This window comes from Chiloscyllium plagiosum, chromosome 23 (assembly GCF_004010195.1).
Source record: "Chiloscyllium plagiosum isolate BGI_BamShark_2017 chromosome 23, ASM401019v2, whole genome shotgun sequence".
NCBI lineage: Eukaryota > Metazoa > Chordata > Chondrichthyes > Orectolobiformes > Hemiscylliidae > Chiloscyllium > Chiloscyllium plagiosum.
In genome coordinates this window covers 30,988,062-31,001,908 of record NC_057732.1, presented here as the reverse complement: position 1 = coordinate 31,001,908, position 13,847 = coordinate 30,988,062, and the positions used below count along the sequence as shown (strand labels likewise).

General features: G+C 40.5%; 1 protein-coding gene and 1 long non-coding RNA gene across 4 annotated transcripts in view; one reads left to right on the top strand and one right to left on the bottom strand.

Moving 5' to 3' along the window:
- Nucleotides 1–766: 766 nt before the first annotated feature.
- LOC122561731 lies at nt 767–2,631 on the bottom strand. 2 transcript variants are annotated; one of them, XR_006315094.1, is made up of 3 exons: nt 2,561–2,631; nt 2,011–2,450; nt 767–1,355 (listed from the first exon to the last, which is right to left on the bottom strand). It is a non-coding gene; the product is annotated as an uncharacterized LOC122561731 (long non-coding RNA). The 2 variants fall into 2 exon arrangements; XR_006315095.1 differs by having other exon boundaries at nt 767–2,450.
- An 82-nt stretch (nt 2,632–2,713) lies between these two features.
- LOC122561730 (lysine-specific demethylase RSBN1L-like) overlaps nt 2,714–13,847 on the top strand; it is a 64,581-nt gene continuing 53,447 nt past the window's right edge. Inside the window, exon 1 of one of the 2 annotated variants that reach the window (XM_043713804.1) lies at nt 2,714–3,309. In XM_043713804.1, coding sequence (XP_043569739.1) covers nt 2,808–3,309 — 502 coding nt within the window. In that variant the 5' untranslated portion in view covers nt 2,714–2,807. The other variant, XM_043713806.1, reaches the window with a different exon arrangement.

Below are 13,847 nucleotides of genomic sequence, written 5' to 3'. Positions count from 1 at the left end.
TCACGTGGAATGAACTTCCTGAGGAAGTGATAGATGTGGGCAGTTACAACCTTTAAAAGGCATTTGGATAGGTGCATGAATAGGAACGGTTGGAAGGACATGGGCCATGAATAGGCACATGCACTTAGTTTAATTTGGGATTAGGTTCATCTTGGACTGATTGGACCAAGGGTTCTATTTGCATGCTGTATGACTTTGATGAAAGCAGTGCTATGGAAATACCTGCTGTAGTTGAGGATCGAGATGAATCTGGCTGAGAAAGATGATACTTTCAGGCTTTGAAAATTTTATTGCTATTAGAAAATTGTTGTAACGTCATTTTTAACAAGTCCCAAGGCACTTCATAGCAAAGCAATGGCTGACATCATAAGGTCACAACAGAATGGTTGGACAAAAGCTTGGTGTATGAAGGAAAATCTGGAGCTTTCTGCTGAGGCATGGCCATCAATTGTAGACAATTAGGAAGCCACAAGATCAATTCAATATCAGGAAGTTGCTGAGTTAGAAGACCTGAGAGCGAAAGGCCCTTAGATGTAGCTGAAAACCAAGATATGTGCTTTAAGTTAGAAGTACTGGGAACTTCTGTCAATCAAACACTGGGGTGATGGGCAAATTGGACTTGGCATGAGTAAACACACAACTAGACTTTTGGATGACCTCCAATTTATATAAAGTGCAATGTCGACAATTGGCTAGTAGTGCAAGATATTTATAGTTAGAATGAAATATTTAAAATTGCAATTTTTAAAAATACACACGAGCCTTATGCAAATCCATGGTTGATTTATTTGTCACTTGTGTTTTGTTACTAAATACAGTTAAAAGTGCTGTATAGTGTTATTCTCTGGCACTAATTCACAAAAATAAACTATACAGTAGAAAGGCAGAAAAATATTCAACTTCAGTCCTCCATGTTAAGTGCTCTGCTGTGACTGTCGTGGCATGAGTCCCCTTCGCCACTCTTTTTGGTGCCATTTTGCCTTCATTGACACTTGCCATGGAATCCTCACCAGTATAGAGGCCATAAATGCCACCAGGTACCTCACCAGCCCAAACTTGACTCTGCTGCCATGAGTCTGGTTTGGGCTCATCTCACCGATACAGCTGCTGCGAGCAGGTCTCGTACTGGGCCCGAACTCGCCTCCACGGCTGGCTGAGTGTGCACTGGACGCAGATGTGGCCGGGAACCCAAATGCGTCTCCGCTGCCGCAGCTATGACTCGGCGCCACAACCATTTTGTCAATGCAGAAGCCTTCGAGAACCTAAACTTATTTCCGCCGCAAGACAGCACTGGGCCGACTCGCTGCCTCAATGCAGTTGCCGTGACAGAGTTCTTCCATGCGCGGTAAGTAACACTTAAAAGGAAGAGTAAAAAAGAAACAAAAAGGTTCATTAAGCAGACGAGCCTTAGACTCAAAAGCCCTACTCACCGCAATCTTACTGCGATGTATTAGATTTAATTGAAGTTACTATCTAATGCTAATTTTAGTGATCGCTGTCTTTCACTTTCCTTACTGGTCAATAAAGCTAAACAGCTTTAGACACTTACTTGAAGGCTATGGTAACCGGGTTATTCTACTACCTGTGCCTTAAGCATGAACAAGTCTGGAAAGCTTTTGCTAGTTGTTACCGACAGGGAGTCTGGCATTAGTAGGTAGAGTGTAAATTGGTGGGCCAGAGCCGACCTGACTCTGGGTTGGGAGATGAGAAGGACGAAGGAAGAAAGGAAAAGGGACAAGGGACAAATAAAAGCACGGTCAGTGGAATGGATTCCCCTCTCAGCTAGCTGAGGTATGATTATTATCTAACTTGTTAAATAACACAGACGGAAATTTATAAATCTGTAAAATTGCTTTCAAGCATTACGGATAGTAGTGCTGCATTCTAACCAGCGAACAAGATTTGATACCCTCTCCGCGTTTGCAAAACGAATTAACATTGATATAACGTCCACTTAATCTAGTGGTGTTGGTTACAAAACAGAAAAAAAGTAAGAAATCTTGGATATACCAGCTGTGTTATAACTACTAAGAAATAGTAAAGTTGAGAAAGGGTGGTCTGGCCCTCCGTTTAAAAGTACCCGAGGCCGCGTGACGTCTCTCCACTTGGAATCTGGGCTGTGTTCAAACCGCTGCAGCCGGACTCGCACCAGGGCAGTTTGTGCCAAACACGATTGATATTGTGGTCCTGAACCCGTATAAACAAAGGCGTCTGTGGTTCATTAAAAAATAAAATCTGAATTGAGATAATAAAGTAAAGCAAAAGAATCAGTCACCTCCAAATACAGTAACAGGACTTGTTTGGCGAGTCTATCATTGCCATTAAGACTCCAGTAGGGTCCACAGGCCGTTAATGACGACAGCAGCTCCAGCCGCGCGTGCAACACCGCGAGAACACCCTTCTGATGTCGCACCGGAATTAATCCCTTCGGCGTTACATACCTTGTATATCTTAAAAAGAATTAATCTTTATAATTTAATGTGGTATAGCCTTTCAATTTATATGCATATTTAAAATTTACTTGAAAATATTGCAATGCCATTCTTTAAATTTTTATCACATTCAAAACATTTCCACATCTCTTTCTTGGCTGTGCATTCTCCGTCCTTCGCAACTATTCATACAGGAAATCTCGCCCCTTTCCCAGGGTTACTACTTCCGTTTTAAAGGTTAACGGAAGCCATCCACTCTGCGATTGGCTACTTCACACATCAATCAGTGAGAGGGTTAGATGCTCTGGTTCGCTTGGTTCTCATACCCCTCGAAGCGTCAGCTCAGAGAGATTTCTCTTTGGCCCAAGGTTCAAAATGGCGCAGTTGAGTTATGTACGTGTCGTGGTGGAGAAGAATGATAGTGAGGAACGGACTGAGTTGCCACTAACTCCTAATGCCGAGATTCTCAACGTGAATCCGGCTTTGCATTCGTCTTCGGAGCACCGTAAGACAGTGACCAAGAAAAGGAAGATGCAGCCATTGCTCGATGGTTACGGTAAACCCAAAGTGGAAGTGCGTGGCGCGCCGTCGCCGACTAGTTTGTTAGCGGTGGGGAAGGCTGATGATGAGAAAGATAGGGATAGAAACCGAGAGAAGGGCAGTTGTAACACTATCAAAAACTGTTCTGAACTTGATGTGAGTCCGAAATATACACTGCCTCCTACTCCTGCTCCTCGTCCACTTCCCCCTGTTTACTCATCGCTCTACCTTCACTCAAAATCGAATAAATCTTCCAAGGAAAAGTACAACAGTAAAGAGAAGGAGAAGAAACATCGGGCCAAGAAAGAAAACGGCGATGTCAAGTTACTCCAGAAAGGTGTAGTGCTACATTTTGAAATGAAGTTACTTTTCAGGCCGTCTCGTTTTTTTTTTCTTGCTTGTATTGTTGACAGCAAGTATGAACGCTACACCTCAATGAAGTTACTGTGTTGTGTAGTGCTCCCAGATGATTTTTTGGCGCCAGTCAGGTAGCAAATTTCAGAAAATCTGCGCCAACTGAATACAGTACTGAAAATGTCGAAGTCGAGAAAAAATTGTTAAGGATCCTGCAGTTAACATTGTAAAGAGAGTTTGGGTAATTGAAATAGAACGTGAACTACTAAGACATTTTATTGTACGTTGCAGACTGGTTGTAAAACTACTTTAATATTTCTCCACTCTTTCCTTCCCTGTTTTAAAATCATGTTCCTTATGATAGATGCTTCTGCTCAGTTAGTTTTGACAACATATCACTTTTGTATCAGTAATGATGAAAGCTGAGGTTAAATGTTTATGTACCAAATTTGGGGAAGGTGGTGGCTGAGTGCTAATGTCTCTGGACCAGTGATCCAGAATCTCAGATTAATGTTCTGAGGATAGGGTTTGAATCCCACCATAGCAAATGGTGAACTTTGAATTCTTCTTGAAACATCTGGTCTGGCTTACATGTGACTCTAGTCAACATAATGGCTTTCTCTTAAATGCTCTCTGAATAGCATAGCAAGCATTCAATTGTGCTAAACCACTATGAAGTCTAATTAAAAACTTTAAACTTTATGGACCCACCAGTCAACATCAACCTCAGCACTAGCAAGACACATCTTGGATGTGAGTTGGGAAGGATTCATTTGGGAGTCCCCAGTATTGACTCTGAACCCCATGAAGACTTAGGTCAAATATGGACAAGGAAACTTGCTGATTACTACCTACCATCTCTTCTTCCCATCCACCCCCCCCCCCCCTGCCCCCCAATCACCACCACCATTCAACTGATGAATCAGTGCACTGTAATGTTAAGTGAAACTTGGAAGAATCACTGGCAAGGGAACAGAATGTGCTGTGGCAGGGGTACTTAAATGTTCATCACCAAATGTGGCTTAGAAGCACCACTATTGACTGAGCCGGCCAAGTACTAAATGATATAGCTGTAATATGGGGTCTGCCTAGCTGGTGAAGGAACCACCACGATTGAAAAATCTACTTGCCTGGATCAGTGCAGCTCCAAGAACACTCCAGAAGGTTGACATCATCCAGGATAACACAACTTGCTTGACTGGCACCTGAGCCAACATCTTAGGCATTCAGTGTCTTCAGCATTGAAGTGCAGTGCAAGCAATTTTTGCCATTTATGAGGTGCACTGCAGTAATGCATCAAGGTTCCTTCCAAATCCCTGAACTCTACCACCTAGAAGGACAATGGCAGCAAATGTGTGGGAACATGCTCCATTCCCCTTGCAGATGTGCATCTTCTTGACATACAAATATGTTGCCATTCCCTCACTATTACTGGGTCAAAATCCTGGAACTGCCTTCCTAACAACAGTGGGTGTGCCTATACCTGAAGATCTGCAGCAGTTCAAGTTAGCTCACCTCCACTTTCTTCAGGGCAATTAGGAATTGGCATTAGATGCTGGCCTCATTCCATGAGCAAATTTAAAAATACATTTAAAAACATCACAATTGTAAGTAATATCCATGTTGAATGACCTAAACAAATATGCTCATATTATTGTATGCTTTTAACACAAAAATGGTTAAGATAAGCTTAGTTATAATTGAGTAGTTGACCTCTCGGTACTGCTCTTTAATTTGGCTGTGTTGCTGCAAATGATGCTTTTCTGCCAAAAGCACAGTGAATCAGCTATCTTTGCTGCTGTAGAACCAAAAAAGCAGTATTTTTTTGGCATAACTGTAGTGCATGATTATAGTCTTACTGTGTTGTTAGGGTAATGAAACCTAAGGTCATGGACCTGATGAAGAAACATACTGAAAGCACCATCTTTGCACCCTCTTATGAATGGGGAGGAGGAACAGATCATTTTAAAAATTTTGTTTCCTCTGTGTTTGAAGTTTATAGCTAAAGCTTATAGGTAAGTTGTCAGCTCCCCTCTCCTGTCTTCACCATGTAACACTTGACTCAGCCCCCACAACGTTCTGGAGAAGACAATTCTAAACTCTGAATCTTCAGGGGAAAAAAATCCTCAATTCTGACTTTAAAGGGAACATCTTTCTGGGTATCCACCTTGTTCAGTCCCTTCATGATCTTGGATGTTTTAATGAGGTTATTTTTCATTCTCCTAACCTGTACTTTTTTTTCCAAAGAAGACCAATTATACTCAGTACTGTGGATTAGGTCTCACCAAGGCCTTGTACTGCTGCAGTAAAACCTTCAACAAAATTCTGTTGGCCTTCCTAATTGTTTGTGCCTGCACACTTTATAATTTATTCGCTAAACACTTGGATCCTTCTGTACCACTGACTTATGAAATGTCCCTTTAAACAGTATATTGCTTTTCTTTTCTGCCAAAACAAACAGACCACATTATATTCCAGGGGCCAAAATGCAGGGTTTTGATGAGAGTAAGTTTTGCGAAACTGACAGAAAGATCAGTAATCTGTAAACACAGATGTAAGACAGTTGGAAAGCATCCAGAGAAACGTTTGTTTTACATGGTTATTGTAATATGGGATGTGGTGCTTGAAAGTTTAGGAAAATTAACTACAAAGTGACATTCAATAGGAGATTATGCAAATACTTGTAAAATAAATAAACAGGGCTGTGGGTAAAGAGAAGAGAGGGGAGTGTATATCCACATGGTGAGCTCTTTCAAGAGCTAGCAGAGAGTTAATGGACGAAATGGCATCCTTTCAAGCTGCGTTGTTAAAATTACATTCATTTACAATGACTAAATTTGCCCTCCTGCATTTATTTACAGACAGCAGACTTTATCAGGAAAGACTGAACGAGTTGGGATGCTCTTTTCCCCGTGTGGAAAACGCTAACCTCTGGTGGCTGACCTGACTATAACTTTTTAAGATAAATTAAACTAACTGATTGGTTAGATGCAGAGAAACTGGAATCCAAAACTAGAAATTATAAGAACACTAAGAAATCCAATATTGAACTTCTGGGGGGAAAAAATATTTCAAAGTAGTAAAGCTGTGGAATTTGCTGTCACAAAGAAGAATTGAGGCAAATATCTTTGTATAGAAAGGGAGCTAGATTAGTATAGTAGAAAGAAAGACAGATACACTGATGAAGGTTAGATGACTTTTTAAAAATCAAATCACAATGGCTACAGAAATACTTGCAAGTTAATCATTAAACGCATTCAGACATACATATAGATGAAAGCACAAATACCACTAGCTCAAATCCAAATTCTAACATAAATGATATTAAAGTCTATATCTTTTATCACAGTAGGAATGTAATTTGTGAAGAGAATGTGAGGTTCCAAAACAATATTGATAATTGCACAAAGATTTGCCAAATTAAATTTAAGAAAATGTGGAATTTCGCACTTTGGTAGAGAGACTTTTTAAAAATCTAAATGGCAAGTGTCTGGATGTCCCTATGAATGCATCACAAGTTTAGTATGCAGGTACAACATATAATTAGGAAAAGTAAATGAATAGATGGTGACATCTTGCAAAATTACAGAGAAGGAAGTGCTGGATGTCTTGAAATGCATAAAAGTGGATAAATCCCCAGGACCTGATCAGATGTACCCTAGAGCTCTGTGGGAAGCGAGAGAAGTGATTGCTGGGCCTCTTGCTGAGATGTATCATCGATAGTCACAGGTGAGGTGCCGGAAGATTGGAGGTGGACAAACGTGGCGCCACTGTTCAAGAAGCACGGAAAGGACAAGCCAGGGAACTATAGACCAGTGAGCCTGATGTCAGTGGTGGGCAAGTTGTTGGAGGGAATCCTGAGGGACAGGATGTACGTGTATTTGAGGTAAAAACAATGACTGCAGATGCTGGAAACTAGATTCTGGATTAGTGGTGCTGGAAGAGCATAGCAGTTCAGGCAGCATCATGTATTTGGAAAGGCAAGGACTGATTAGGGATAACCTCTGGGACACCCGCACCAACCAACTCAACCGCCCCGTGGCTGAACACTTTAACTCCCCCTCGCACTCCGCCAAGGACGTGCAGGTCCTTGGCCTCCTCCATCGCCAGACCTTAGCAACACGACGCCTGGAGGAAGAGTGCTTCATCTTCCGCCTAGGAACCCTCCAACCACAAGGGATGAATGCAGATTTCTCCAGCTTTCTCATTTCCCTTCCCCCCCCCCCCCCCCCCCCCACCTTTTCTCAGTCCCAACCCTCAGACTCAGCACCGCCTTCTTGACCTGCAATCATCTTCCCGACCTCTCCGTCCCTACCCCCTCTCCGGCCTATCACTCTCACCTTAACCTCCTTCCACCTATCGCATTCCCAACGCCCCTCCCCCAAGTCTCTCCTCCCTACCTTTTATCTTAGCCTGCTTGGCACACCCTCCTCATTCCTGAAGAAGGGCTTATACCCGAAACGTCGATTCTCCTGCTCCTTTGATGCTGTCTGACCTGCTGCGCTTTTCCAGCAACATATTTTAAGCTCTGATCTCCAGCATCTGCAGTCCTCACTTTCTCCTAACTGATTATGGGTAGTCGACATGGCTTTGTGTGTGGGAAATCATGTCTCACAAACTTGATTGAGTTTTTTTGAGGAAGTAACAAAGAGGAATGATGAGGGCAGAGCAGTAGATGTGATCTATATGTACTTCAGTAAGGTGTTCGACAGGGTTCCCCATGGGAGACTGGTTAGCAAGGTTAGATCTCACGGATTACAGGAAGAACTAGTCATTTGGATACAGAACTGGCTCAAAGATAGAAGACAGAGGATGGTGGTGGAGGGGTGTTTTTCAGACTGGAGGCCTGTGACCAGTGGAGCGCCACAAGGATTGGTGATGGGTCCTCTACTTTTTGTCATTTATATAAATGTCTTGGATGCAAGCATAAGAGGTACAGTTAGTAAGTTTGCAGATGACACCAAAATTGGAGGTGTAGTGGACAAAAAGAGGGTTACTTCAGATTACAACAAGATCTTGACCAGATGGGCTAATTGGCTGAGAAGTGGCAGATGGAGTTTAATTCCGATAAATACGAGATGCTACATTTTGGGAAAGCAAATCTTAGCAGGACTTATCCATTTAATGGTAAGGTCCTAGGGAGTGTTGCTGAACAAAGGGATCTTGGAGTGCAGGTTCATAGCTCCTTGAAAGTAGAGTCGCAGATAGATAGGATAGTGAAGAAGACGTTTGATCAAGAGTATTGAGTACAGGTGTTGGGAGGTCATGTCGCGGCTCTACAGGATATTGGTTAGGCCACTGTTGGAATATTGCGTGCAATTCTGGTCTTCCTATCTGAAAGATGTTGTGAAACTTGAAAGGGTTCAGAAAAGATTTACAAGGATGTTGCCAGGGTTGGAGGATTTGAGCTATGGGAAAGGCTGAACAGGCTGAGGCTGTTTTCCCTGGAGCATCGGAGGCTGAGGAGTAACCTTATAGAGGTTTACAAAATTGAGGGACATGGATAGGGTAAATAGGCAAAGTCTTTTCCCTGGGGTCAGGGAGTCCAGAACTAGAGGGCATAGGTTTAGGGTGAGAGGGGAAAGATATAAAAGAGACCTTTTCACGCAGAGGGTGGTATGTGTATGGAATGAGCTGCCAGAGGAAGTGGTGAAGGCTGGTACAATTGCAACATTTAAGAGGTATTTGGATGGGTATATGAATAGAAGGGTTTGGAGGGATATGGGCTAGATGCTGGCAGGTGGGACTAGATTGGGTTGGGATATCTGGTCGACATGGACGGATTGGACCGAAGGGTCTGTTTCCATGCTGTACATCTCTATGACGCAGTGACTCTATGAATGTAGTTATTTATCCTAACGTTTAATATGAAAGTAGGCAGGTTATTCTTCAGTTCTAAAGGGCATTGATGAGACTGCATTTGCAGTACTGTGCACAATATTAGTCACTTTACTTGAGGAAGAATATAAAAAGTTGAAATCAGTTCAGAGAAGGTTTACTCAGTTAACTACCTATAATAAATGGTTTGTCTTTGAGGAAATTTAGATGGGCTAGACTTGTATCTGCTGGCATTTTTTTATTGATTCATAGGATGAGGGTGTCACTGGCTAGGCCAGATTTACTGACCACCCCTAAATGCCCAGAGGGCTGTTAAGAGTCAACCACATTGCTATGGGTCTGGAGTCACATGTAGGCCATACCTTAGAAGAGTAAGAAATTACTTGATTGAAAGATACAAAATCATGAAGGGTCTTGACTGTATTGCTGTGAAGAGGATAGTTCTGCTTGTGGGGAACCTAGGATTAGAAGTCACTGTTTAAGATTGGGGCATTGCCTATTTAAAACAAAGTAGGTGAAGCTTTTTGGGTCATGAATCTTTGGAACTCTGTCCCTGAAAAGGTGATCGAAGCAGAGATTTTAAAATATTTTTAAGGCATAAATTCTTGTTAAGCAAGTGTAACGTGGGAATTTGGATTTGAAGTTAGGTTCAGACCAGCCATAATTTTATTAATTAGTGGAGCAGGCTCAGAACTGAATGGCATGCTCCTCCTGATTTGTATGTTTGCATTTATTACATTTGAAATGAAGTGGCCAGGGCAAATCTGGATTTGTTTCACTTCTTTCATGGTCAAAATTAAGCAAATTCAAATTCAGCCAATTGATCAAATAAACCAAGGCCAAATGTCCAACATGCAGCAGACATAAGATTTTCCAGCATTAATGTTTTGTCATAAATGTGGCTATGGCAATGTTATTTTAGCCATAGTTTTTTTTGTATAGACCTTCCCCATATAACTAGTCAGCAATTTCTAGCAGACAACATTAGGTTATTTGAGCAATAGGTTTTCCAACTTCTAAATCATTAATGTAGGAATGGTGAAGATGTTTTGTTCAACTAATTGAAACACATACAGATGATGGAAGGATTTGAATGTGGTGCTATATTAACCATGAGAGAGACAAATAATGTGTTAATAGACTCCCAATAGAATTTTAAGCAGCTGAAAACTGCAAGATGATATACACATGACCTACTTTAACTCTGAAGCTGACAATGCCTCTATTAAGAAACATTCCCTCTTCCCCCTTCAGTTCAGATGTCACAATGATCTTGTCTTTCTGGAGCCTCTTTCAGTTCAGACCCTTTTCTGGTTTGTGTTCTTTCAGTTCTGACATCATAGACATTTCCAATTTCTATTATCCATCCATTATTGTCTGTACTTATTTAGCCTAAGCACTGTCTCTTTCTATCTCTCCTCTTCACATCACTTCTTAGAACACACCTCTTTGACTAAGCTTTCAGTTGCCTTTCCGAGTGTCTGTTTGTGGCACTGCTGTATTCTGTTTGGTGCACCTATGAAAAATCTTGGGACTTTTTAGTTATAACTGCAAGTACTCAAAAATATTTAAAAATACCAAATGTGACCAAAACAACTCCAGAATGAAAGCTGATAAAGATGTAAATGAAAAAAAGAGCTGCTGATGGGGAAAAATAGAGCAGTGATGAAGTGCTGTCAGTGGTCATTTGAAATATGAAATCCTTTATTTGGTTCGCTCAAAGGCAAAGGTCAGAGCAACGCCATGAACTGGATAAAATTACATGCTGTTTGGAGATCAGGATCACTTTCATTGAAAGTTTGGAAGACTTTCAAAAGTGCCTAGTCACTCCACTTTACCATTTCATGTTAAAATACTTTGCGCAGCAGTACAGTATTTCGAATCATGGAGGCATATGTGGCTAACTTTTTTGCATGGAATAAATATTCCGAACTTCAGTCACTCTTCACAAAGTGTTTATACTGTGATTGTGTGAGAAAATTCTGACAGGCAAGCAGTTAATATTGTAATGTTGAACTTCTGTGTTTGAAGGGCCTTCATTGTACACTGGATAATCTTGGAAGATTTCAGCCTCTGTATAGTGAAGTAAATTCCATTTCATGTGGTACAAGCACAATGTCAGTAAAATGTCTACTTCAAGTTTAATCTTTAATACTGGATCATCAGTAATGAACCAGGTTCAAATCAATGGAGATATCAATATAATCATTTCAGTTATAATGCAGTTAGATCCAGAGAAATCAAAAATTGCTTCAGTTTTTGCTTAATAATAGGTTTTACAGCAATTGCTGAAGTTATTCACTGTCTCTAAATAGCCCACAAAAGCTCTAGCATTTTGTTTCATATGTAAATTATAGTCCATCTTTCAGATGGAACTTAATATTTTGTGTAGGAGTAAGCCTAAGCAGCAATATATGTGTACGTTGGGGCAGGTGTGTCAGGGCTTTCATGATGCCTGCCTATTCAGTATCTTTTTGTAATTTTAACTTTTATAGTTTTTAATGCAGAATTTCTGCTTGCCATTAGGATGGAGGAAGTAGCACTTTTTTTGATCTAAATTTATGAAAGATGCAAGATGAAGGGTCTAATAATATGCTATCTTTAAGTAGTTCAATTTATCTTCACAACACAAACCACACTCGTCATGTACTTGGCACCTCGACATATCTTTTACAATCTAGTGGATATTGAAATTCATCAAGGTCACTCATTTTTATTGAAATTTAAATTAACGCAGCTCCATGACTGGATTGAAAATGATGGTGCTACTCAAGGATTATCCTGTTGCAGTTTCTGTAAATCAGTGATGCTCATGAGTTAGACATTAGTATAAAACAGTGCATAAGATGATACAAAGTAAGAATAAGCATATACCATTTAACTTTTTTGCGCCTGTTCTGCCATTTAGTAAAATCATGGTTGATCCAATTGTGGGCTTGATGCCATTTTCCTGCCTGGCTACCATAATTCTTCCTCATTAATCAAAGATCAATCAAACATAGCTTTGACTATATTCAGTGATTCAGCTCCAGAATAGAGAATTGCAAAGTCTAGCATCAGTCCAGAGGAATGGTATTCATCCTTGTCTGTTAATTGAGGTTTTCCTTATTTTTACACTGTGGCCATAGTCCTTTTGTTTCACTCACTGCTTCCCCCAACACACACATCTGCGCATACTTGCCTACGAAAAGGAAACTTCTCCCAGCAACTCACTATTTCCACGTCCTGTAAGAATCTTATGTGTATGTATTTATTAATAAAATCACTCTCATTCTTCTAAACTCCAATGAGTAAACACCTGACATGCTTAACCTTAACAACCCCATCATTTCAGGAAACAGCAATTGTACGTTCCCTGACAAATCCAGTTATTATCCCACCTTTAACAAGGTTAAAGGTATATGCACTACTCTCAATGTGGTGGCAGGTCCAATACAGCTATTGTAACGCTATCTTACTTTTATATTCCATTCCTCTTGCATTCCAAGTACCTTCCTTTCTACCTTTTGTGCCTGTATGTTAATGTTTTGTGATTCATTTACCAGGACTTCCAGGTCCCTCCCGACCACGGGTTCTGTCGTCTTTCTCCACTCAAATAGTAAACTATTGTCTTTCCTGCCAGAATAAGATCTATGTTTTCCACGCGTCCTTCATCTGCCATATTTTTGCCCACTCGGTTAATCTATCTAAATTCTGTTGTTTCTCATTTAAAGTTATCCAGTCAATCTTTGTGTCATCAGCAAATATCACTAACATCGACATGATCTCTTCATCCAAGTCATTGATAAAAATTGCAAATAATCTTTACTTTTGTCTCCCCATATTGTTTGCACGAAATTGATCGTGTGGTCTTTAGCGCACATAGGAGTGTATCCACATTTTTGTTAGCTGAGGGCAGTGCGAGGCCCTATCCTTCACAAATGATGAGGACTGTGTCGTTGAGGGCCAGTTAAAGTTTGCAAACCTGGAAATGACATTTACCCTAATTCTCTGCTTCCCACTTGCTAACAAATTTGACAATCTGGTGGTATTATTGCTGAACTGGTAATTCAGCGATCGAGGTAATGTTCTGGAGAACTAGGTTCGAATCCCACTATGGCTGATAATGATGGAATTTGAATTCAGTACAAATCTGGAATTATGATTCTAATGGTGACCATTGTTGACTGTTGGAAAAATCTATCCAGTTCAGTAATGTCTTTTAAGGAAGCAAATGGCCTTTCTTAGCTTGTCCAGCCTTTGTGCAACTCCAGGCCTACAACAATGTGGTTGACTGTTAATTTCCCTCAGGGCAATTAGAGATGGGCAATAAATGCTGACGGATGCCATTCATCCTGTGAATGAATTTTTTTTCTAAAAAGCACATTATCTCTTTTATTGTTAGGTACCATTTGTTGTGGCACCTAACTGAATGCTTTTTGAAAATTCAAATGTACCACATCTGATTGCCCCATTTTTCACCTTTCTATTATTCGTTAAATAATTCTGACATAAATTAATCTAATACTATTTTTCTTTCACAAATCTTTGTTGACTATTCATGATTGCATTATGATTTTTTAAAATGTCCTGCTGTTACTTCTTTAATCATTGATTTTGGCATTTTCCTTTGATTTGATGTTTGGCTAATACCAATATACATGTCTGCATTCTCTCTTGTCTTTCTTTCTCTTTCTCTCTTTC